This window comes from Eublepharis macularius, chromosome 11 (genome assembly GCF_028583425.1).
Source record: "Eublepharis macularius isolate TG4126 chromosome 11, MPM_Emac_v1.0, whole genome shotgun sequence".
In the NCBI taxonomy this organism is placed as follows: Eukaryota; Metazoa; Chordata; class Lepidosauria; order Squamata; family Eublepharidae; genus Eublepharis; species Eublepharis macularius.
The window spans coordinates 24,987,495-25,014,085 of NC_072800.1; the positions used below are offsets into that span (position 1 = coordinate 24,987,495).

At 41.4% G+C, this 26,591-nt stretch overlaps 1 protein-coding gene across 3 annotated transcripts in view; it reads left to right on the forward strand.

Moving 5' to 3' along the window:
• VPS41 (VPS41 subunit of HOPS complex) overlaps positions 1–26,591 on the forward strand; it is a 126,909-nt gene that overhangs the window by 16,808 nt on the left and 83,510 nt on the right. For all 3 annotated transcript variants that reach the window (XM_054991659.1, XM_054991658.1, XM_054991657.1), the window contains 2 exons: positions 8,245–8,352; positions 14,662–14,739. In XM_054991659.1, coding sequence (XP_054847634.1) covers positions 8,335–8,352; positions 14,662–14,739 — 96 coding nt within the window. In that variant the 5' untranslated portion in view covers positions 8,245–8,334. The remainder of the gene's footprint in view (positions 1–8,244; positions 8,353–14,661; positions 14,740–26,591) is intronic.

A 26,591-nucleotide genomic window follows, 5' to 3' on the forward strand; every position in this document is an offset into this window, starting at 1 on the left:
GTCAGAGGAACAGTCCAATTAAAAAGAGTATACATAAAAATGGAATTGAATGGCTGGTCAATCCACAAACCATGTTCTGCTAATGTGACCTTCCACAGTGCTAATAGCATGGGCAACCAACCCTTGGAACATCAGCGGGATACCACATGGCCTTGCTTTCATGCTACCTTGGTTTCTTGGGGTGAAGAAAGGGACACTGGGAAAGCTCATGTTGCCCCCCCCCCCCGCCACCCATGCCCCAGGATTGTGGATCGTTCACCATGAGATTTTATAACGCCACACAACATTCTGCTGAACTTTTACTTATCACAGCCTGACTGGTGTTCAGAAGAGTCGAAAAGAAGTTAGTATTTCACGCTGATTGTATGATTTCAATTTAGTGGCAACTCACAGTAGCAGAAAATGTTATCTGCTTTTTCTCCCCTGTATATTACATTCTCTGCACACAATACAAGTATTTTAATATGTATTCAAAGGTAGCACCCATATAATCATAATTCTTTGCCTTAGTATGTGCTACATTTTCCGAAGGAGGTGAAAAGCTTGAATAAATCCTCTGTAGAAAATGAATGGAAAGGAAATAAAAAAGAGAGACAGAGATTGCTGGGAGAGGACCTAATGTCCTAATCCATCTTGACTGATTCAACAGTTACGGGGTTTTAGTGATTAGACTTACAGGAAATGATGCTTTGATAACGAAATGAAGCGTGTAATTTTTTTTTTCTTCCATGTGGAGGGAGGGTGGGGGGAAGAATGCTGCTGCTAGACCTAAAAATGAAATCGATTGAACACCTCTGTGACAGAAAAGTAACCAATTCTTTGATTGGTTTGTGTTGTCTTTAGAGATACATGCTATCCAACTATCTTTGTTTACTGGGGCATGTCCCCATTTTCTTTAACTTATCCTTGGTAAATTACTGTCCTTGTCATGGTCTTTTTTGTTGTTGTTTTGGGATAATGTATTAATATTTTGTCCCTGTAATTCTCTACTCTTGTCAGTCTTTGAGGTTCAGTTGTCCCACAGTATATCTAGAAGTTAAATATCAGCGGAGGGTGGGTACATCTTGTGTCTTGCACTTATCCATGTCAGTGCAAACTCATGAACACCAAGTTGTTTTATTCTCTGCAGCTGCAGAGTTATATTTTGATCTTTGGATAATGTGTTGTTGGGCAATTGTGTTTCTTATAACCTAAGAATCTTTTGGGTACATACAACATAGAGCATGAAGCCTTTAGCAACATGTTCTTGGAATTAAAATAGGGGTGTTACAAACATGTTCCTGCTTTTGTTTGCGGAACTTCGGAGGGTACAGAATGGTTGCAAACTAGTAACAGAATTAATTAATTAATTAATTACTTTGATCACAAATGCAGATTTGTCGATTGATTGATTTGGGGCTGAGAATGGTCAGTACCTCTATGTAGACCTCCCAAGTTTTGGTTTCCTTCCCCGTATTCCAACTTGATTGAAAAAGAAATGTATAAGAACCCCCCCCCCACACACACACCATTTTATTTCAAAAGATAGCAAATATTTTAACTTTCAACTTCTCAGTAAGAAGTTCTTGTGTCAAAGCTGGCAGTGATAATTCTAAATCATTGTCACTCAATATACCTTTTAAACCTGAATCTTACCAAACAGTTCTGAGGTTGGGGTTTGAAGCCATGTTATAATAGGGAATTGTCAATATTCTGAGTCCACAAATTTGGGAAAGAAAATATTTGATCTGTTCTTCAAATAAATGAGTACGTAGCCTTTGTTTATTCAAATCATTTAAGAGGAAGCATGCTCTTCCTTCAGTATCTTCAAACTAATTGTGCCGGTTCTGCTAACATGTCTTATTGAAATATTTGTTAAATGTAATCAGTTCAGTGATTAAAAGCTGAAAATGTAGAAGTGAGAATAATGTTGGTTTTGACAATGCACATTTTCTTCTTGGGTGGATTTAACTTGGTTAATCCTCTAAAAGGAATTCCACCATCTCCTCATCCTTTCCTAATGACAACACATTGCAAATTATTGAGGTGCTGTATCACAAAATATTGTGGGAAAAGGGCTGAATGCATTCTGTTCTGTAGATAGTGGAAAAAAGCAAAATTTCTATTAAGCCCTTTACTTCCTTGAGTCAGTCACAACTTTCTGGTAGCATGCATGTCTACTAATTAAAGACTATGCCCCCTCTTTTTTTTCAAGTTGCCATTTTGAGAGTTGTACTTAGTTTCCTGCACACCTCTTAGCTGTGACCTTCTGCTGCTCCTAGTGTCCTCTGTCCCCCATTGGCGGGGCATTCTGAATAGGGTTGGGCAGGAGGTGGGAGACCTGGCACTCACCTTAGAGATATCCGCTCTCGCGTGCTTCTGGACTATGCAATGATTTCACATCTGGGAAGTGACATCATTGTGCAGGCCATGTGCCACCTCTGGGAGCATTCCCATGCTGCTCAGTGGGCCGATTTTGGACCCTTTGGGGCCCAAATTGGCCAGTTGTGGAGCATGAGAGCGCTGTCAGGGTGGTGTGACAGGCCCTGGGGTGCTCCTGTGTGCCGCAGCGGGCCAATTTTGGCCTGTTTGGGGCTGGAATTGGCCCACTGTGGGGCATGGGAGTGCACCACGCTGCCCAGCAGTGCCCCGGGAGATGCCTTTTCCCCTGTTGGCCAGGTAAGCTGGGGTGGAGGGTGGGAGCGGGGATCCCTCGCCCCCAGCGGGGGACTGGCAACCCTAATTCTGAGCTGCAGTGGGAATGAGGAGGCAGGGAAATTGCAATCCATACTGCAAATCATCAGTGTATGCAACCCATAGCAAGTTTCAGGTGGGTAGACATGTTTGTCTGTAGTAGAAGATCAAGATTCCGGTCCAGTAGTACCTTAGAGACGAACTAGATTTCCATGGTGTGAGCTTTTGAGAGTCAAAGCTCACACCTTAGAATTCTCGTTGGTCTCTGAGGTGCAACTGGATTCAAATCTAACCCATAGCAAAGTTGCAGTGAAGTCCTATGTAGAGTTACTCCAGTCTTAAGCCCACAGGGTTTAGACTGGACTGCTTTGCATAGGAGTGCTTTCTAAGTTTGTGTGACTTGAGAGGTGAGCCAGCCGTAAACAATTTGTTTCCAGGAGTAGAAAGAGAAGCATTCCATTGATTTGCTCTTAAGAAATTTGGACGTAATGAATGATACAGCCCTAAACAGTTTTCTGATCTCATTACTTAATTGTATTAGTTCTATGTGTAGAGCTTTTAGTGGGAAATACTCACCGAAACCTGAGAGGTGTGAGGTTCTCACGTAACTTGCTTCTTTTCGAACTTGCCAGTGCAAGCTATTAGGCAAATAGTTAAAATGATAAACAAATAGGAATGTGTTATAAATTGAATATAACAATGACAAATTGGTGATTAGTTATGCAGTGGCATAGTTCTGCAGTTCTTGTGTTTTAAAATCCTAGCTACAAATCGCACCTCACATTTTCTGTTGGCTTTGTTCAAAAATTGTCCTTCACATTTTTTTTTTAATTTTTTGCTTGAGTGACAGCACCTCCGTGAATATGAATATATATTAGCATATTTATAGAGGCTGTGATCCAGCGTAGGCCTAAATGTGTTGAACTGCATTGATTCAAGTGGGCCTAACTTTTATTGTTGTTTACATTTTCGGATGCTTCCCAGCGAATTTGGGGTGCTTGACTTCATGGGGGGCATTAAGGACACTGCCTAAGTTGGTATTGTACCATAAAACCTGCTGCTGCGTTGTGGCTCAAAAACAAACAAAAATGAGGCTTGCCTTAGGAGGATCTGCCAGTGTCCACAGCTACTGGCTTTGGCAATCACCAATGAGAGATGACTTCATAGTGAGGAACAAATATAAACTTGGATAAAAACACATAAGCAGCCTTAGTGCGAAACAGCACCAAGCATCTTGCATGGCTGCAACAGAAACCATCTTACGTGGCTATATTAAAGAACAGGAGCTGAGACAAAGAAAATTCCAAGGATGGTTTCTTCTCAGAAGTGATAAGAAGGGAGCATATACCGCCCCCCCCCTCTTGGAAAGTACGTGATACCTGGCATGTAGCTTATGGAGTCAAGAAAGGGGGTCTGCAATAACCATATAAAGGGAAAACCGCATATGATAGGCCGCACAAAGCTTGCAGAGATATCATGTGAATTAGAATAGGAAGTGGACGAAAGCCCATCAATAGGTACCTAGCTGGCCAGGTGTAAAGGTAAAAGGTAAAGGTAGTCCCCTGTGCAAGCACTGAGTCATTACTGACCCATGGGCAGCTGCCTGGGTCCAAAGTTTCTGGCAGGGCCCACTGCCACAGAGCACCCCCCAACCCCATCACACACTGCCAAGGAAGGATATGCACATGGTGTACAATGATGACACTGTTGGTGGGCAGAGTAGCGGTGCTTCCATTCTGCAAGCACCATTCATTAGCACCATTGGGGAAAGGACATAGAAACAATGGGAAGGCTCCCACATGAGCCGAGGAAGGAAGGACACACAGGCAAGTGGGGATGTCTGTTGGCTGAAGGCTGGTGGGGGTCCGAGGAGACCCTCAGGGCCTCCAAATCCTGGAACCAGCCCTGGGTAGGGCTGGCCATCATTGGTGGCACATGCTATAAACTTGGTAGTACAAGGGAACTGCTGAGTGCTATTAATGCTATGCCTGCATGTGACACTCTAGCCCTGAACACACAGCCCCTTGTACACAGGTTTAGCAACATTTGAAAAACAGTGTCCCCAGTTATGGGAAGAGAGCATAATTATGCATGGTCACTGTCTCCACGGATAGGCACTATGCTCACAAGCCAGTGGGGGAGCTGGACCAGCAGACACGTACCTGTTCTCCCTTTCTGCACGTTCAGCCAGCACTTGGAGGGGTCATGCTTTGGAGTGTGTCCATAGTGTTCAAAGAACCTTGCAAGTTCGACAGTAGGATTTACAAGGAAATTTTTTGATACAGCACACGTGGAGTCTGCTTTTTAAAGGGAAAAAACCACTATGCACACACAAGAGCTTGGAAATAAAAAAAACCCTCTTTGGGCCATGTGATTGTAAAATAAAACAATAAAAGGCTTTTGGCTTTTTTATACGGTATCAGTAGTGGAAGAATAAATGACAACCATTTCAAAAATCTTACGACCGTGTGTGTTTTCTGCGCAACACAAATGTGAGGGGAAATGTGTGAGAGTGTCAAGAGTACGTGTCAGTAATATACATTTTTTTTAAAAATTGAGAATTTGTTAGGACTGTTTAAAGGACTTTTCTTTAATTAAAAGTGCCATATACTTCGAAAAAAATCTTTGCTAGTTTAGACATTGATTTTTTTTTTTTTAAGAAGAAAGCTGTGAGTTTTTCCGGTGTGAGGTAAATGCCACTCTGTTCATATCTTAAGCTTTGCTGCAAGTCAAGGCTTGTACAATTCAACCGGGTTGTCATAGAAACGTAGCTAACTGTCATCTCTACTCAGGCTGCTGATGGTTTTATTTGTAGGTTTGCAGGATTATTAAAATTTAACAAAAATTATTGATTTGCTTTTTATTTACGCTGTCTTGTGTTTACCTTTAGAAGTTCAGGCTGCATAAAAGCTTTTCCTAAGAGGGGGGAAAATAAATATATATCTTTAAAAAGCTAAACTCAGATTCATCAAATGCTGTTAATGCTTTCTTCTCTATTTAAGGGGTGATAGATAGTCTCTTCAGCAATGGAGTAATCGTGTATTTTACAAAACAGTTTTTCATTTTGTTTGTTTACAGCAAAGAGAGTCTCTCAAATTCACCTTTAGCTTGACTTTTACTTAACATAAGAGATACCTGTCAGAAAAGCATGAAATGGTTACATCAGTGTGCCTAATATTTGAAGTTTCCCCCCACTTTATTCATGTTTTTCTTGAAGCCCAGCAGAATGCTTCAGTGAGCTGAGATTTTGAAAGTATATGTTTTTGTATATGCATGTGCAAGAGAAATTACTTAGTTTCCACTCATAAATAAGACAGGCAAAACTTATTTACAGTAACTTTATCTAATGGTCCGTGGATGAATGCTTTTATGCAAAATACTTGAGGGACTAGAATTAAGTTTTCACTTTGGTTGCACATTTGATGTACGGCTTCAGCAACATGTTGGATTTTATTATAATGACTTGATGCCTAGAATTCCATTTCGACTTTACGCATTTATTCCCTAGAGTGCACAGATTGGTCGTGCATTTGCGAGTGTCTTATTTGTAATAAAGATGTCTGAAAACATAATTATGTGTTAATTGCCACATAACATACAAGCTGGCTGGCTGGCTGCGTTAACAGTTTTGCTTTAAAACTGTTTTTTACCTGTCAGGAATGAAGGAGCATAGGTAATTTGGCTGATTTATGCCCTGGACTCTAATTTGACATTGAGTCTTTCTGACTGGTAACAACTTTGTTGAACGTTGGATTTACTGAATAAAATTGCTTCTTGCTGGACATGTTGACACATCGTTTTAGACAAGTGTGTCGTAGGTTGTTGACATCCCTATATTAATCCCTTTTTTAATTCTGCCGTGAACTTTTTAGTGCAGAAATCTCTGGTTGTAGTACATAAAGGAGGGAAAAAGTTGACATTCAGGCATTTGTACGGCAACTTGCATTTCTTGGTTTTGTTGAGGATATTGTAAATTGGAATATTTTAGTAATTTGTTTACAGTCTCATTGGTTTGTAGTATAGCATAAGGTGCACTTACATTTCTAAATTACTCTTTTTCTGAGAATATGTCTGGTGGTTAGTTGCTATGAAGAGGTAAGAAGTTTTATGATAGCCTCGACACTTGGAAGATCTTTCCTAGCCTTTCCTGCCTGGTAAAATCAGAGCAGCAGTAAGTGCATATGGTAGCATTCTGGGTATGTTTTAAGGTGCACATCTAAGATTTTTGAAAGGTTCATCTGTGTGAAGTGCAGGAGCATTCCCAGGACCTGTGTGATGATGTCACTCCTGGGAGTGATGTCATTTTGCCACAGTGGGAGCGCGCCCAGGAGGCCTGTTCCCATGCCATTTCCCTCCACCAACCAGGGGGCGAGGGGCGGAGGGCGCTATACAATAGATGACTTTTTGTGAGTAATTTGTGTTGTCCCTCACCACCTTTCAGCATCTTGCTTTGAGCCCAGCAATGCATTCTCCCTACATAGCTCTGACTCTGGACTTCAGTCAAGATTAGGAAATATAGAGAAAAGAATCTTAGGTCAAGCATAGTTTATTTGGTTGGCCGGAAACTACTTATTTTGAGCTCTTTTACTTCAGGCAGTTTTCACCACATAATTCTTGGTTTGAATGTTAACCTGTAGCATATAATCTGACCTTTTTGAGCCTGTGGACACAGTTTGAATTCTGATAGTGGATGGTGGGTCGACCACAAAATGGCTGCCTCAGGAGTTGGAGCCAGCCACTAAAAATGGCCATCACAAGAGGTAGTCAGCCACAAAATCTCAGAAAATATGGTCATGTATAACTATAATAGTAACTCTTTAACATTTCAGGCAGAAGCTCTGTTTAACCGGATGCCTTTTTAAATGAATATATTATTTAAAAACATTTTTGTGCACACTCACGTATTAACTTCAGTCATACAGTGAAGATTGTTGTGTTGTTGTGGTAGCTGCTGCTGAAGCAACTTCTTAAAAATCTGCACAATCAGATCTCCAGTGGTCAGTCGGAAGCCTTGCTAGGCAAAAGCCTGATCTGACTCCCACCCACTTTCTAAAACCACTTGGTTGGCCCCAGGAAAGGTGTCCTCAGGTACTACAGCACACATGGGTACCCAGTTCTAATTAACATCTTCATAGTGGCTACCTTTATTGTTATTTATAGCTTTTTGTATCTTGTCCTTTGCTTTTAAAGATCCTCAGGTCTTTCAGCTTATTGTTAAAATGGGTGAACGTGCCTGCTTTCGTTTCTACCATCAGTTGTACAATATCCATATATTATATATATTGTTTAATAATTGGAGAATGGAGTTTAGTTTAAGCAGTAGCTGTATAGGAAATATATTTACTTCTTGCAGTACTGCTTTTTAATGTGTTTGCACCCAGCATTGTGGTGCTGGTAACCGGAATGGTGGAATATGGGTGTTTTGGTTTCCATTTGATCGTGGCCATTATGAAGAGTTCGTAAGGGACCATCTGCTGTGTAGTCGTAGGGGAAGTAAAAGAGGGTACCGTTTTAAGTCAACTAAGAAGAGTGACTGTTTCTCTTTTCCCTTAAAATTCTGTTATTATACAGGAAGATGACAGTGAAGCAGAGCCCAAACTGAAGTATGAAAGGCTTTCTAATGGGGTAACAGAAATTCTCCAGCAGGATGTGGCCAGTTGCATGACAGTTCATGAGAAGGTAAGTTGTGATTATTATTTTTTTGAAAGACGCATCCAGGTGCCCAGAATATTGTTCTTTACCTTAAAAAATACATATTTGTGCATTTGTTCTGTTTTGACCAAAACATTTGGAATTTTTGAAATTGGAGTCTGTAAATATGTTCTGAGAGCACAGGCACTTTTCTCTGGCTGGAGTATCTATCCCTGATACAAAGCATGTTTGAAGTCAAGGGAGGGCTCCTTCCACTGGAGTAAAGCACCTCCATTAGCGGTCTGGACCTATGGGATTAACCCTCAGCATTTGTAATAACAACACCTTTGAATAAAGTCTGTAGATATGCTGTCCAGTCCTTTGTGGTAAGTAAAAGGGAGGTATAAGGAAAAAGAATTCTTTCTTCAGAAATGCATGAACAAGATTGTAGCTGCTGTGGGTACATTGCATGCAGCCCAAAATTGCCCCTGTTTTTGCACGTACCTGTATATTCACCTCCACTTGCTGAAGAAGTAGATGATATGTATGGCATTTTGATTCAGATTTTATTTGCCAATTTCCTAGAACTGTATTATCCATTCATTTTTTTTCTTTGACGTTTTTGTCAAGGGCTTGATGAATAAACATGACCTCAATTTTGGATTTGTGGTGGCCTCACGCCGGGATGAATTATTTGCTTTTAGTCTTTGTACATAAGTAGCTTGTGTTGGGAAACTGTTCTTTATTAATCCATATTTGGGGCCGGGCATATTCCTGGCTAACTCCCTTGGGGTAAGGGGGAAACTATTTTAACAGTTATTCCAATTTAATTTAAGGAACATAAAGTTAAGAATTGTTATTTGTAATACAGGATGTATGATATATAGATGGTATCTGTATTGTCCCCGAGGTCAGGATTAGGGTCAGTTAAATCTCATTTAGTTAACCACTGATTTTTTGTAGTCACAGTGGTGGCTGTCATTGTTCTTACCTACTTCTTCCCACAAGGCCAAGGGTACCTAAGACAAATTCCATGTTGCATTCCAGGACTTCTAACTGCATGACTCCCAACAGGAGCAAACTAATGTTCTCAAGATCATGACATGAAATGATCTGTTCCACTCCATCACCACCTTTTGTTGTTTGTGTATTGTAACATCAAGTCTGATGATGAATTCTGGAGAAGTCGAAAGCTTGCCGTCTCGTTTTTGTGCCATTGTGGTCTGCCATAAAAGGGTTTTTGGGATTTGGGATCTTGAATTTTTCTTTAGACCAATGCAGCTACTTAAAAGTTCCATTGATAATATCTTGGGGATTCATTCTCTCCCAGCCATTTTTACTTGGAACGTGGACGTGCATTTTATTCCGAGTCTCATCTGAACAAATAGTGCTACTCAGACCCAGTAAGGTCAGAGGCACTGCTCACTGAAGACTGCAACAGCTACTTACCCGAGCAGATTGCAGACAAGCAGTGGAAGTCCCCCACCCCTGAAGCAACTGCTGTAATCTCCTCTGTCCATAATATGCACACAGACTCTTCACACAAGCAATAATTTCAAGCCCCCAAATAAAACATCTGTTCTGAATCTGATTTCTGATTTAGTGAGATTCTTTAAATAAAACCAGGGTTGAGTCCTAGTTTTTGTGAGTCTCTGTTTTTGTGCTGCAATTCACATTTTCAACAGGAGAGGGTCCCCCCTCCTTCATTCCATACAGGTGAAAGTTAATGAGATTTTATTTTGTTGTTTTTGGGGTTTTTTTATTTGCTCAAAGCAAGAGAGAGCGAGAGAGAGAGAGAGAGAGAAATAAAAGGCAACAAAAAACCAAGAGTGAAACGATGGTGGTGAATCTATACATAAGCTTCTATAAAAGGTCTCCAGATATCTAAAAATATATCCATAGGCGGTTGTCGTCTATATGCAATACGTTCAAATGTTGATAAGATTATAAGGTCCTCATTCCAATGAGTTATGGGAAGTTATTAGATTTTAAACACAAAGGCATAATTTGGTTTCTGACTGGTAAGTATAGTCCTGATCAACTGCATTTCCACATCATCTTCAGAAGTAAATGGATGTTAATCTGCCCCATGTTAGATTTTAGGATAATTTTGGATCAGTATTAGAGGCGGGCATGAACCGGAAAAATGGCAGTTCATTGCGGTTTGTGGTTTGTCGTGTTTCAAGAACTACGAACCAGCATGAAATTGCCCGGTTCGCAATTTAGTTCATTTGGGTCGTAGATACGTCACTTCTGGGGCAGCAGAAGGTCTGCAGAAAGGCCCTCCCCCCATTGCCTAGGAAACTGATTGATCGGCACCAGGCTGTCTGCAGTGATGAACCAAAAAACGAACTGCACTAAAAAATCATAGCAGGTCATCATAAAAAATGCACCCCAACGAACTGCCAGTTCACGAACCAAAAAACGGCCCGGTTCATGATGAATTTTGGTTTGTATTTCGGTTTGTGCCCATCTCTAATCACTATACAAAAGGGCTCAGAGTCTTATTAAACTACGGTTAAGTGCAGAATAAATTATTTCTTTATTTAGTAAGAACTGAACACTTTTACCCTGTAAAGCACTTGGTGTGACCCAAAAGCCAACATGGACAAGTGTTCTTCCACTTTGTTCTCTTGGAAAAATAACGCTTAGTGCTTGCACATGATTTCTCAATGCATAAATACAACATATTCCTACTCATAACATGGCCTTTTTAATGGGAAGTGCCAGATTCTCTTTGGGCAAGTGTTCTGCAACACAACTGGCCTTTGAAAAGTTTGTCACGCTTCTGCTGGTTTACAATCCCAGTGTATGTCAGACTGCCTGCAATCTAGTTCTGAGTGGATTGCTGGCAGAAATCACCTCACAGTGAAGAAAAATGGTCCGGTGAGTTCTCACTGAATGAATGGAGAAAGATCTTAAGAGCTGATTTGACAGCTGATCATTCTAATCCAGAGCTATGATGTTTGCCCTTTAAAAAAAAGAGATAAGTTTCTTGGGCCCTGCTATAAATAGGCTCAATATTTGAAACTGTCCAGGTAATTATAATGTCACAGAGAACTCGAGTTGTTTTAAGTAACCAAGCAATTTTTGTTTTCTAACAAACTGCACTATTTATGAGTAGGATCAATAATGTTAGAAGCTGGAGTGTAGGTGTCTTTTAGGAATTGGTCTCTTACAATGCGGAGGCTAAAAATTGAAGGTGGAGTGTGTATCTTTTTTTAAAAAAATCAAACACTCTGAAAGAGACATCATAAATAAAACTACAGCCTATATGATAGGTGTATGTTACGATTAGCGCAATTTGGCTTTGTTTGGAGTGCTGAAGACTGGCATACATTCAGACTAATTTCCCCCCAGAATTATTTTCCCTCTTTCCACTGCTAAAACATCATATTTTCGCTGGACTCGCTGTCTGCATTGGATGACTAATCGTCACGGCACCTGGTGCATTCAAGCAGGTCTGTGCAGTGGAATGGTCATACCTAGTTATGTCTGCACACCTGATGTTTTATTAACTAGTATTGATTTTTTTACCCAGGGGACTTTTTTCTTCCTGTAAAAAGGCAACCTTGCAGGAGTGAAAGGCATTGCAGGGGCTGAATTTCTAATGAACCTCTTCTTTCCTTTCTCTCTCTCTCTCTCTCTCTCTCTCTCGCTCTCGCTCTCTAACTTCTCTTTAATGTGGCTTCATATTTTAAGTGCCTGAACTGAAATTTCATTTTAAGCAATTCCATTTTGATAAATCCTTTTAAACCTTGACTTTCTGTAAGGTTATTTTTTAAAGATTGTGCTGCTTGACTGACACGCTTAGTAGTGCCTGTAAATTTGAGCATTTCATTATAGGTTGCAATGAAGCATGCTCACATGCAATGAAATACAGAGAATATAAGAGTTTGACCACTTGAGTAATGCATGGGGGGGGCTTCCTCTTTTATACCAAGCAACATTAAATTTTTTGTTTAATTTTCTTTAGTCCTCAGAATTCTGTGAGGAATGGCAGCCATATACAGATAATCTCACATCCACCAATATTATTTTCCCCCTAAACCTAGCTTTTTATTTACATGATGGAATAACTTCTAAGAGTGCTTTGTGTTATTTTGGGTACAATATAAGTTCTTAGTGCATTCCACACATTCTGGAGACTTCAGGGCACACTGATTCTCTAGGACTGCCTACCTCCAGGTGGTGGGTGGAGATTCCTAGAATTACAACTGATCTGCAAACCTCAGAGAAAATGGCTGCTTTGGAGGGTGGAGTCCATGGCATTATACCTGTCTGAGGTCCCTCCACAAACCTTGCCTGCCCAAGCTCCTCCAACAGTATCTCTAGGAATTTCTCAGCCCGGAACTAGTAACCCTACCTGCTTCTATAGTAAAAAGAGGTAACTGCAGAATAAGAATAATCTCTATGATTTGCATTGCCAGCGTCTCTCTATTAATCTGGAGCTGCTCTGTTAAAAAGGATACTCGCCTTTTCTAAGCCTGATTTCCATTTCTAGTTATGCACCAAATTGTCAAATGGGAGAATGCATTTTTGTTCGTTTATGTCATTTATACTCCGCCTTTCTCACTGAGCCTCGTCTATCCAATTTCTTCACCCCATGCATAAATTTATACATCTCTATCTTGCTCCCCTCCCTTAGTCATCTTTCCTTTTAAACCAAAAAGCTCCAAACACCTTAGCCTTTCCTATTAGGGAAGGTATCTCAATCACCTGGTCATTCTGTTTGCCCTTTTGCCATGCCACAGTTTTGCTCTTGAGATGCAGAAGCCAGAACCGTACACAGTATGCTAAATTGTGGCCTCAGCGTAGATCTATACAAAGGCATTACAATACTAGGTGGTTTCTTTTAAATGCCCTACTACTCCCTATAATACACACACTTGATCTTAGCCGAAAGGCCAAGAAGCTATATCCCTATAATCAGGGGTCATTTTGTAGAAAAAGAGCTGGGGAAACTCATTAGCATAAGTCATTAGCATAACTCATTAGCATATGCCACGCCTCTTGCCATCACCAGAAGTCTGTCATTAGTATAACTGATTTGTATATGCCACACCCCCTGACATCACCTATTCCGGCTGTTTTGGACCCAATCCTGACCATTCAGGGCCCAAAATGGCAAAAAGGGGCTGAAAATAGCCGAAAAGGGGCCCAAAATGGTCAGGATCGGGCCGCTGCTGAGCGGGAGAGTGATCCGCCACCCATCAGAGGCCCTATCTGGGCTGTTTCAGCCCCAATCCAGGCCAAAACAGGCCCAAGATGGCCGAGAGTCAGGTGGGTGGGGCCACCTGACATGTGACCTCTTTGGGGAACTGCCAGAACTGCGTTCCTGTGTGTTCCCCCTCGAAATGAGCCCTGCCTATAATAGAATTTGCATTTTTTTCACTGCTGTTGCACACTGAATTGACATTTTCATTAAGCTGCCCACTGTGATCCCAAGATCTCTTTCTGGTCAGTCACTGCCAGGGCTTTTTTTTAGCAGGAACGTGGTGGAACGGAGTTCCGGAACCTCTTGAAAATAGTCAGATGGTTGGTGGCCCCGCCCCCTGAGCTCCAGACAGAGGGGAGTTTAGATTGCCCTCTGCGCCAGGTGTGGTGCGGAGGGCAATCTAAACTCACCTCTGTCTGGAGATCAGGGGGCAGGGCCACCAGCCATGTGACCATTTTCTCCGAGGGCAACCCTCTGAGTTCCACTACCTCTTTTCCCAGCCCTGGTCACTGCTAGTTCACACCTCATCAGAGTATATTTAAAGCTGAGATTTTTCACCCCAGTATGCATCATTTTACACTCATGTTGAACCTTAATTGGCATGGTGTTGAGCGTTGACCACTCACCCAGTCTGGATTCTTTAGGCCCTCTACACAATCTTCTTTGTTTCTCACCATCTTGAATAATTTGGTGTCACCTGCAAACTTTGCCACTGTGTTGCTCAACTCCCATTTCCCATTCATATATGAATAAATTAAATAGCACTACTCCCCAAACCAGTCCCTGTGGAACTTAATTACTTTCTTTAATCCTATTCTCTGCTAACAAGATACATGAGAGTAACTGCAGTCTTATCCCATGACTTACTAAGTTTATTCTTTGATGCCCTTTGGTGTGAGACTTTAACCAAAGCTTTGTGGAAATATAGGGGTACGTGAACTATATAAACTATGTCCACATGTTTAACTCTTTTAGATAACTCCAACATATTGTTAAGGCAGAACTTGTCTTCACAGAGCCCATGACAGTTCTTTCTCAGTAGACCTTGTTCTTCCATATGCTGTGTACATCAGTTGTGTGGTGGTGGTGTTTGTTTTTTAATTATGTGATGGATTTATCCCCTTCTTTTTTCTCCTCAGTTTTTGGCACTTGGAACACATTATGGCAAGGTTTATTTACTTGATGTCCAGGGGAACATCACCCAACAGTTTGATGTTGTAAGTATACCTACAGCCCTCACCTCCATGATTTTGTCATTCTTGTGTGTACCTCACAGTTGAGAATTCACATTGGTGTATGGTCTGGACTCAGGAAGCTTAACAACTTGACACCTAGTGTTGCACAGAATTAGACCCGTTGCATTTTCATCTTACCCAACATTATAACTGATAGCAGATGTTTGGGCCAGATTCATGAGCATAATTTGTATGGTAGGGTTGCCACCTGTTAATAATCGTTATGTATTTTTCCTATTTCGGGAATAGGTAGAATACGTAGGGGAGCGAGTTTGCCCATATTTTTGTAGAAGCAGAACTATCAACAAATTTCAGTTATGTTTGCCTCTCTTTAAAAAAATGTTTTGGGGAGAAGAATGCTTTTGGAGGCAGCTAAGTACATCAGCAAGCAAACTTTTAAAAGATTACAAGAACTGTAATGCATAGTGGTGGCAGCCTGTTTCTCACTCTCTGTCAAAACTGAAATTTCTGTATGAGGTAATGAACCTGTCAGTAGCAAGCGGCCCGTGGCCAAAAACAGTAGAGACTCTCTGATTCTGACTAGCTGTCATGTTCATTAAACAGCAATGACCACGTTGAAGGAATAAAACAAAAATATTTTCAAAGCATGTATAACTAAACAATTGCATGCAGATATTAACTAAGCAACATTGTGTGACAGTGTTCCCATTATTTTAGTGGGGTCGCAATCATCTCCCTGATGTTTGAATTTTTTATCATGGTTAATGGCTGAATTCTCCATAATTTACCAGATTAAGAGATGAAAACTCTGTAGTTCCATTCAGAGACGATGACAGACTGCAGTTAAACTCTGATCACGAATGGACACAGCCCCTTGCTCCTCCCTTGATGCAAAACACCCTCGTTTAATCTTGTTTGCTGTGATGCTCAAACGCCAGGCACCTCAGAGAATTGGAGTTGTACTCCACATTAGAGGGAGGTGGGAAGAGTGAGGGACACGCACAAGCATGTCAGCGAGCTGTGTTTGTACACAATCACAGCTCAATTGGCAGCTTGTTGTGCCATCAGAATTTAGTTTAGTTTAGTTTATTCGGTGTTTAACCCACCCTCCCCACAAATGGGCTCAGGATGGGGTACAACAGTCATAAAATATAATTACATAGCAGATTCTACAATAAAATTCAGCAATTAAAATTATATATATACAGAAACCTGATATAGTTGGCTACACATTCCTGCCCCCAGCATACAAAGAGGAGGTAGACAGACACACGAGCTGTATTCGAATACCGGAGACCAGTGAGAGGCTCAATGATGGTCCTGACGCTGGCCTCAACCGTAAGCCTGGTGGACCATCTCCGTCTTGCAGGTCTGCCAAAATGATACAAGATCCTGGCAGGCCCGAGTGTCCTCAGACAGAGAGTTCCACCAGGTTGGGGACAGGACTGAAAAGGCCCTGGCCCTGGTCGAGGCCAAACGAGCCTCCATAGGGCTAGGGATCACCAGCAAGTTCTTACCCGCTGAACGAAGTGCTCTCTGGGGCACATATGGGGAGAGACGGTCCCTCAGGTATGCTGGTCCCAATCCGTTTAGGGCTTTAAAGGTTAAAACTGACACCTTGAAATGGAAGGTGAATTGGCATAGATTTAGAGGAGGAAAAATATGATACATGGCAGGGAAATAAAAACAACAAAGCGACAGTTGCGGGGAATGCAGAGCACTCCAAATGAAGGATAGGCACCCCCTTTTGGTCCCAGGTGCCCCCCCCAATGCAGTGCATTCCTTTGAAGATGTTGGTGTGCCTGCAAACAAAATGGAGGAGGAGGAGACAAGGATTATACTTGGCCAGAAACGCTTGGTGCCTGCCAAGCCCCAGCAGTGCTGCCAGCCTCTTCAGGATGTCTGGGAGGTGATGATGGGCAGAAGCCAAGCCCGTTGCCCTCTCCTGCACTGTTGGCCACAGCCATGCGGCCAGTGACATGTTCGCTCGGGCAGAGCTCTAGCCCTGGGTGCTAAGCAAAAGGCTGTGGCGTGCCTACCCTCTCCTCTAAAGTATGTTTGGATGGTTTAAGAGAATTGGGGTGAAAAGAAGCAGAGATGCTGTTTGGGGGGAAATCTTTGATGCCAAATTTGAGGAGAGTTTTCTTCATTGGATGGCTTGGCTGGTGAGATGGATGTAGGGCTGCCAGCTCTGGGTTGGGAAATTCCTGGAGTTTTTGGAGGTGGAGCCTTGGGAGGGGGGAGGGTCTAGGGAGGAGAGGGACCGCAATAGGGTATAATGCCAAAGAATCCACGTTCCAAAGTAGTCATTTTATGCAGGGGAACTAATCTCTGTTGCCTGGAGATCAGTTGTAATTTTAGGAGATCTCTATTCACCACCTGGAGGGTGGCAACCCTAGAAGGGAGGGGTTGTTTAAATTGTTGAGGGTTGGGGTAAATTTCTTCCTTCTCTCTCCCGTGTCAGTGGCCTGAAGATTGCACCACAGACAGGGCTTATCGATGCGGATCCTTGAAGTCCCTTGACCGTACTTGGACCTGGTGCACTGTCTGAGTTTCAATGGTGTAGCCTTCAGTTGTGTCTGAAATGCAACAGGCGCAAGTTGAAATGCCCATCCAATACAAGACCCTCGTAGTGACTTTTCTAGCCAAGTGACTGGTGCAGACGCTGCTTGGCATGTGGTGTTATATCCAGCTGCAGAATGGGGGAAAGCCATTGATACAGTCGTAATATTCATCTGCATATTTTGGGACATTTGGCCCTCTGTTGGGCATGAGAGCTCATTAGCTTGACTATTGTTGGTTATTAGTCTCTCTGTGTGTGTGAGTGTATGTGTGTGTGTGTGTCCTATCATATTGGGATGCCAAAAGTAATTGAAAATTGATTGATTGCCTTGCTACTTCAGTTTATCTACTGCAAATATATAAAGCTAATATTTTATGTGAATGTCCTGAAGCTTGGTCTCTTAAGGGATTGTATTGATTGAAGGCAAAGAGGAAGATATTTTTTTTATTGTGGTTTCCTGGAAGCTTAGAGAACGAGTACAGTGCAAAATTTATTTAAAGTCATATTCTGAAGTATAAAATATACTTTTGTACATAACTGGGTCTTACGTATTTGCAGTTCAAGAAAAATATATACAGAGTATATCTAGCATTGTCTCTTACTGGTGGGCAGGGTTTTTTATTTTATTTTTTTGTGACCATGGTCTGCACTTGTCAAAGTATCCATCACAGCGTGTTGATGTGCTTGCAGAATGGAACATGTGTTCTGGTGCTGACGCGTCATTCTTTCATGTGAAAGGTGAAAGGTTATTTTTGTTTTAATTTTAAAAAAAAATCTAATTACACGTTTGGTGCCCCTCAGTACTCCCCCCACCCCCAAAAGCTAGGAACAGCCTTTTGAAGGAAATATATTATTGTGGTCAGATTGACAATAACTTTACTCCATATTCGTGTAAGTCATTTTGATGGCATTCAGTTTTCTTTTAATGTAGATGATGTGGCCCTTGGCTGTAAGAAGTTCCGCATGATTCAGGGGAACGCATAGAGGTCTGTGTTTGTACAGGTTGCCCTTTCTAGGAAGTCTGTGGAGTAGACCTTGCCAATGTGAAAATAATACATGAACACAACTGTGCTTGAGAACTGCTCAATTGGAGTATAGATTACCGTTTGCAGATAGGTTCGTGCAGTTTATTTTTTTATTTCCTTTTTTTCTGTTTCCCCCCCTTTGTTGCAGTTTTACAGAAAGTAATGGCTATTCCCACCCCCACCCCAATTTTCTCATATTCAGCCTGAGTGCATAGGTGGCTCTCCTTATTTGGTGGTTTTGTTGCTTCCATAAGTTATCCGTAGAGCATGCCTTATTCTGAGCCAGACCATTAATTCCGCTCTGACTGGCAACGGCTAACCATAGTCTCAGGTGCAGGTCTTTATGAGACCTACTGTCTTAGATCCTTGGAAATAGCAGGGATTGAATCTGGTTCCGTATGCAAGTGAGTGCCAGTTCTTTTTACAAAGAAGCTATTTCCAGGTGCTACAGTTTTGACACTTATGCCGTGCATAGTCGGAGAGTGTGCTATCCATGATCAGTACCCGTAGTTGCCATGTTGTGTGGATGGGGCAATGCATGCATTTTCCAACTTCAGGACATGTAGTCAGAAACTGATGGGGGCGGGGGTGTTGAGGTGGAGGGTAGGGTTTTCTGATGGCATGTACTAAAGCAGGAAAATTGCATGTTACCCTATTTACACAAAATGGTGACCACATATATCGAGGGTTCACATGTAGCACGCTCTTCTGTTATGCAGATCAGCAGAGCCAAAATTGTAACACCTGGAAAGGGCTTCTCTGTAAAAGGAAATGGGCACATGGTACCAAAGAGAAACACACAGTATGTTTGTCCCAAGTTCTTCAAAAATATAGTGCAGCAGCTTGATTTGCATCCCGATTTGAAACTTGGGACACTTTTTGCTGCTTTCTTAATTAACTACTGATTATTCAGGTATTTTTCCATTTCGCTTTTCTTCCTCCAGCATGGCTGCTTCTTTATCAGCGACACCTGCTTAAGATTAACTGATATCTGTTCTCGGATTCCGAGCATTTGACAAACTGGTGTTCTCTCGTATTAGGGTTCAGTGCTTTGAGTGAGATGAAATGTGTCAAATGAGTTGAAAATTATGACTTAAAGGCAACAGGGAAGAAAAGCCTGCTAACTCCACTGACAAAAGGAGGACGCGGAAGCGATTTACAGCATATTAATTCCAAACGCCTCTCTTCTTTTCCTCAAAGACTGTCTACAATTTATTAATATAATTATTGCCTCAACTGACATCCTTGTAGATTAAAGAGTTGTAGATATGAGAGCTGTACAAACATATTTAGCTAAGTAACAAATCAAAGACGCTTTTAGGTACCAAGAACTTGCCAGGTGTTTTAATAAATACATATTTAGAGCGAGTGCAGTAACTAGAACTGGCTTGTGCCAAGATATTCTTGCACTTTGCTTTGAGAGGAGGAAACATCAACTGCTTCATAAGCAGGGTTAGTTTTTTTAATATTTAATAGTCTAGTAGTGATGCATTAGTGTGGAAAACAAATTTAAATAACTTATATTTTAAACTATTCTTTGGGTGGAAAGAAATTGAAATCTCCTTAGCATGTAACTCATCCAAGGCTGTCCAGGAACAGGGGATTTTTTTAAAAAAAAAAACAGCATGAAATATTGAAGACCCACCCCTTTGCCACAGAATTTTTTAACATGTGTTTCTATAGTCCTTCCAGGCTGCGACTTTATTTTTAAATATTTGATGGTGTTGGGAACAAGGGAAAATTTGTTTAATCAGAATGGCAGAAGAAGTCAGAGTAACTTGGTTGCCTCTTTGCAACCTTGAAAACTCCAAGGGCAGTTTTAGGATGCTACTAAAGTTTCAGTATTTAAGGATATAATGAGCCCTGCTGGAACAGGTCACAGGTCCGTCTGGCCCAGCGTTCTGTTTATGACAGCGGTCCGTCAGATTATTTTGGAAAGTTTAGAAGTAAGGGATGAAGTAGGGTTGCAAACTCCAGGTTAGGGAAATTCCAAGAGATTTGGGCTTGGAGGTCTCAGTAAGATCTAATGCCACCATAGAGACAACCCTCCAAATCTGCCATTTTCTACAGGGGATCTGACCTCTGTGATCTGGAGATCAGTTGTAATTCCAGGCGGTTTCTAGGCTCCACTTGGAGGTCAGTTACACTAAGATGAAGGCATGTGAAACATCTGGTTACCTTTGGAAACTGTTCAGAAGCTACAATGGGTATAGTATGCAGCAGTCCTCTTGTTGAAGGGACTTGGCTAGACCAGGCCAGACTCAGACAGAACGGTGCCTGGCTCATTCTGACGCCTTGAGGCTAGGACTGGTGCAGTGTTTCTGAACATGGAGATTCCGTTTAGCTATCATAGCAAATAGTTCTCATACTCTGCAAGTTTGTTTTTCTCACTCTCTTTTTAGATCCATATGTGAACATGAGAGGCCAGCAGCTTGTGATGCCTCAGACGCATTATACAAGAGGTTAAGATTCCAAGCTATAAGAAACGTTGAGGGCGATCTGGTGCTTCAGGTTTCCTTTATCTGTAAAACATCTCACACTTTTTAAAAACTTCCCCGCCACCTTGTTGTAACCCATTTTAACCAATACTCAGTTTGCTTTATGTGTCCTCCCCCCCCCCACTTGATGTGTTCTGTGCTTTATGGATGGTCCCAGAGCAGTATTCTATTTGACGGAAAAGAAAACATTTTAATGACCCTATCAGTGTTATTATTCTGGAGAGCATAAAACGCAGCTAATTGCTGTCAGCAAAATAATGCTTCACTTTCCTTCCCACGAAACAAGAAAGCCTTCTTGTATTGATTTAGATAAGAAAGATTTTACCTCAGATTGTACTTTCCTATACGTTCGTCTTCGGCATTTCACATGCTTTGACAGGCTGTGTAAATTTTTCTGTTTACTACTCTAACTGCATCATTTCAGTTGTCACTGTTGATAGCAAAGAAGACAAACCAGTGGAATGCCAACCAGGCCACAGAGTGGAATGTTTACATGCTTTTAAAAAAATAATGCACAAGATATTCACCCTGTGGGCACAGTTCAAGAAATGTTCATAGCAGCTGAGACCCATTCAATCCAGTTGGTCTTAAGTTACGTTCAACTCAAGTTCCTGATCATGGACATTTATTTATTTATTTATTTATTTATTTATTTATTTATTTATTTATTTATTTATTTGTTTGTTTGTTTGTTTGTTTGTTTGTTTGTCTGCCTTTCTCACTGAGACTCAAGGCGGATTACATAGCATGAGATTAGTACAGTCAGTATCAGGAACGTTTCCATACAGCATCGAGAACATTTCTATACAGTGTTAAGGACATTTCCAAAACAACGTCATAGGATTTTACAAAGACGTAGCATTAGTAAGGATCTAATACAGAGTTGAAGAATTGCTGAAACAGACATAATCAATTCAAGGACTGACATTAGATAAACATGAAGTACAGGTAGTATAAGAGTACATATTTGAGCAACAGATAAAGGCAAGGAATAAATGAAGTAAAAAAAAAATTAAAACTTTATTTATAGTCCTTTCTGTTGGGATTTTTGCAAGTGTCCTACATTCAGTCATGAAAGAGTTTAATTGTTATTCTGTTTGTTTAGTCAGATAGCTAGTTAGCATAGGACCACTTAGACCTCGAGTAAAAGTTCCCGCCATAGAAAGGGGAGTCTTTCGTCTTAATGAAGGAATCTAGGATGGTCTATTGGATGAGCCAGTTTATTGGGGGCAATTAGCTAGCAACATATACTAAGGTTTTATTGCTCTTTGTTTCTCTCTCTAAGCTCCTAGTCTAGCCATCAAGATGTAGTTAGTTAGCTCTTCTTTATTTTCTTACCAGATGTACCCTTTCCCCCTGTTACATAGTAAAGTATTTTTATAGAGCTAAATCCACAGAAGTCTGTCTACTTATTTCTGATGCGCTAAAACTGAACTCTGCTGCTTTATTCCCTTTTTTAATTGTTCACCCGCCAACGCTTTCTCACTGAGGCTCAAGGCACGTTAGACATTGCAAATCAATGCATTAAATAGGATACAGCATCTAATAAGCAACGTAATTAGCCTAGGATTATAGAAATTTGAAGCAAAGCACACAACAAACAGATAACACATGTATAAACTATGGTCTAGTCCACATAGGCTTGCCAGTGTCCAGGTGGTGGCTGGAGATCTCCTGGAATTACAACAGATCTCCAGGCCACAGAGATCAGTCCCCCTGGAGAAAGTGGCTGCTTTGGATGGTGGAATCTATGGCATTATAACACCCTGAGGTCCATCCCTTCCCCAAACCCTGCCCACTCCAGGCTCCACCCTCCAAACCTCCAGGAATTTCTCAACCTGGAGCTGGCAACCCTAAGTCCACAGTCTCATTCTTTGTGGGGGGAAATACACACATACCGTATGAACTTTATAGAAATGCCCTCCTGGACAATTCCATTTTATGTAGTTGGCAGAAAGATAGAAGCATGGGACCCTTCCTGAGCTCCTTAGTCAGGCTATATCACAAGGTGGGGGCCACAACAGAGAATGCATATTTATGGGCAGTTGTTGATCTTGCCCGGTTGTAGGGGGGCACCCCTTTAGAAGGCCCTGCTTGGACAAATGCCACTACTGAAAAAGTCCTGTCTTTGGTTGCCACTCCTGTCAACTTTGCAGGTAACAAGATTCCTCCTGTATCATGCTCCTGACAGTGGCTGCCCCATTTTAGACCAGTTTCTGGCCATGTTATAGTCAACAAGCTGAGAAGTACTGTGGCCAGTTGTGAAAGGAGGAAACAATTTGGAATTCCATCCCCTCCCGGTATTTATAAGCTTTTAGGGTCTTAAGCAGACTGATTTGTTGCCCGCCCCGAGACTTTCCTCCCTTCACTGATGCTCTGCCGCTCTCAGCCTTCGGTCCTTTCAGGATCATTTTCATTCATTAGATCAAGTTTTAAGTGTGCTTTTGGGGGGGGGGAGTTAACTTAAAAAGCCACATTTTTCAGTATACCCGGGGAGGTGCACCTGAGTATGCTGCAAAATAGTAAAGAGTCCAGTAGCACCTTTAAGACTAACCAACTTTATTGTACCATAAGCTTTCAAGAACCACAGCTCTCTTCGTCAGATGCGTGGGGGGGTACAAGCATGGAGAGCATGAGTATGTTGCACGAGTATGCACGGAGGGCGTGAGTATGTTGCAACTCCTGCCATGTCTGTCTGGCCTGCTTTTATTATTTGGAAATCGTTTATCGTGGCATGTTATCTCAGTGGCTAATTAAATTCACATCTGATTCGTCGGGCGGGTTGGGTTTTGCTTTTTGAGGTTTTTTCCTCCTAGGAAAAAAATTCTTTTTACATGTGAGATTTTTTTAAACTTCTGAAACCTCATAATATTTTAACTTTTAAAAAAATTCCCTTTCCCTAGCACTATTTTCATTCACATGGGAAGACAGCCGGTGTACTGTTACTGCATGTAGAATGTAGTGGTTTAATTTCTTTGTCAAGAACTTGAGGCAACATCTGGATTCTTAATAAATAGAGAGATTTTGTTAAAGCCACCTCTGAAGCATCAGTAACTTACATATTATCCCCCTGTGGTTGATCAGTAGAATAATTTGGGGAAAAAATGTATTATTTTTGATGTATTTTATAATTTCTAACTTGCTATTTGACCAAACTCCCCCAAAGCGGAAAACAATTTAAAACAATGTCTAAAATGCCCCCAGCTGTCTTTCTTAAATTAAAATTGGATGCCGAAGTTTTACTCATCTATGCCATACCTTAAAATTCCAGAAGTTGTTACAGGAAAGAGACTGGAGTCCTCTTAATGTTTGTAGGATGCCAATATTGTGTAACAGTAAAAATGAACAAGTTGATGGACATCTAAGAAAGGCCATGGGATTTGGGGAAATGTATAATTCGAAATGTTGAGGATCATTTGCCATGGTATACCTTCTTAGAATTAATGGCTGTCTTACTGGTAAAAAATTGTATTTGGTAAGGCTTGATTGTTTTTCTAAAAAATGTTCTTTTTTTAACATTCTAGAATGTCCTGGAAGTTATAATAGTTTACTTTTAAAAAATAATTTTTGTTTTCTTAGTTTGTGGAAGTTTTTAGAGTTCCTAAGAAAGCTTTGAAAAACTGTTCTGTTTGTACTCTATACCGATGCAGTGACAGATTCAATACAGTGTTTAGTATAACTAAATACTTGATAATGCATTTCCAAATGCCTTCTTTCATGTCCTCTTGGAGCCATATTTTTTTAACCGGCCCGTTGTATAAGACAGCCAAAGATCTCCTGTCTATTCCTGAGAAATGCCTGGCTTCCTAGAATAACCCAGTTTTGTTTATATCACCTTGTTTTATTGGCCTTCTCTCTTCTTATTCAGTGATGTAATATTGTAAGCATTTAATGGCAGAAGTTTGCTTGCATGGTGAATAGATATCCACTTTGTATACTAGTACTTTAGCAGTAAAGGTAAAGGTAGTCCCCCTGTGTAAGCATCGAGTGACCCATGGGGGGATGTTGCATCACGATGTTTTCTTGGCAGACCTTTTTGTTACGGGGTGGTTTGCCATTGCATTCCCCAGTCATCTACACTTTACCCCCAGGACACTGGTTACTCATTTTACCGATCTCGGAAGGATGGAAGGCTGAGTCAATCTTGAGCTGGTTACCTGAACCCAGCTTCTGCCAGGATCAAACTCAGGTCGCATGAGCAGAGCTTGGGCTGCAGTACTGCAACTTACCACCCTGTGCCACAGGGCTGGTGCAGAGTGGTAAGATACTGCTAAAATACTTTAGCAGTATTTTCACTTTTTCTTATAGACCTGAGCTTTGTCACTGAAAGGAGTAGCTGAACCCCTGGCTCTGCAAAAAGTCTCAGTGCGTGGGCATATTACCCTTTGGTATGTTCCTTGTTGTAGAAGCCAGTAGAGTTAAAGAGTTTGGCACAGCATAGTCTTTTAACAGAGAAGAGGCTTATTAGATAGACGTGCGTTTGCTAAATCCCAACAACCTTTTAAAAGTATTGGGGGGATTTGGAAAGGATTGGCTCCTAAGAAGCGCATCTACTGCTGATTCCCTGAGAGATTTTTTTCCTTTCTCCAGAAGCTGCATTTTATGCCTCTGCCTTCTGTTTTTCCTGCGAAAGAGCCAAAGAATTGATAAAGCTGTTATAATTTGTGGGGGCTGGATAGTTGTTTAAAAGTTGCAAGGTCTCTGATCTACGGAGGTGCTTTTTCCAAGTTGAAAATACGATGGCCTTGTTACTTTAAAATCACATTTATACTGTAAGCCGCCTTCTTCCTCTCCTCAGTCCAGACCGTACTTTAGATCCGACCAGCAGACATTGCCATGAGTGGAAGAGTTTTTGCCCACGGAGAGCAACTTTTTTGCCTCACCACTTCCCAAAGCACTTGCTCCTACTCTTCATGGGATTCCCTTGTGTCCCCAGAGCAGCATCTGGGGGTCATTTTGTTCTGCAGCCATTGTCGAGGAGGACTGGAAGGTTCCACCCGCAGAAATAAAAGCATGTGTTGCCAACCAAAGCAGATTTTTTTTTCTTTCTGGGGACTTTCACTTGTAACAGGCAGTTTTTCCTTTAATAGGTAAAGCTGCAGCATCCCATACTTACTGCTTTGAGGATTCTTTTTGGGTCCCCAATAATGTAAGATTACATTCTTATCTGTGTGCAGGTGCCTGTGGTGTGGCTCCATCCCAGAAGTCCTGCACCCAGGATCCGGGGTAACACTGAAATATGAAGGAGGTGCATTCTGGGATTCTCCAGCATGGGCTAGATCTTTTGTTGTTTCGGGAGTGATGTGGAACAGACATATTTATATTGTCTTCAGGTCTGGCATCTAGTTATTGGTTAGCAAGTTGCTCTGAGAATATAGGAGGTGACCTTGGGAGGTTTCTTTGTTTCATTTACTGGCCCGATGACCTGTTGAGAGGGGGAAAAATAGCTTTGGCTTCAATCCTACCATTCTGTTCAGCCAATTTTAAAGCCTTTCTCTGATGGAAGTTAAGCTTCAACTTTCCTTCTTGTCCCACCCTTAAGGATTATTAAAAATGGTTACCCAGCCAGGTCTTAGTAGGGAACAGATCAGGGGTTTGCGCTTCCCTTTAGCAGAAACTGGCACACAAGGCTTGGGGAGGTTCAAAAGGTAACAGAAGGTTTATTTACAGAAGGTTAAAATCAAAAGGCAGGTAGGCAGGTGTTTGAACTGAAGAAACAAAGGTTTTTGTACAGGAACTTCACTGGTGTGAGGCACAAAACACTTGGAATAACACAAGGTTGCTGGC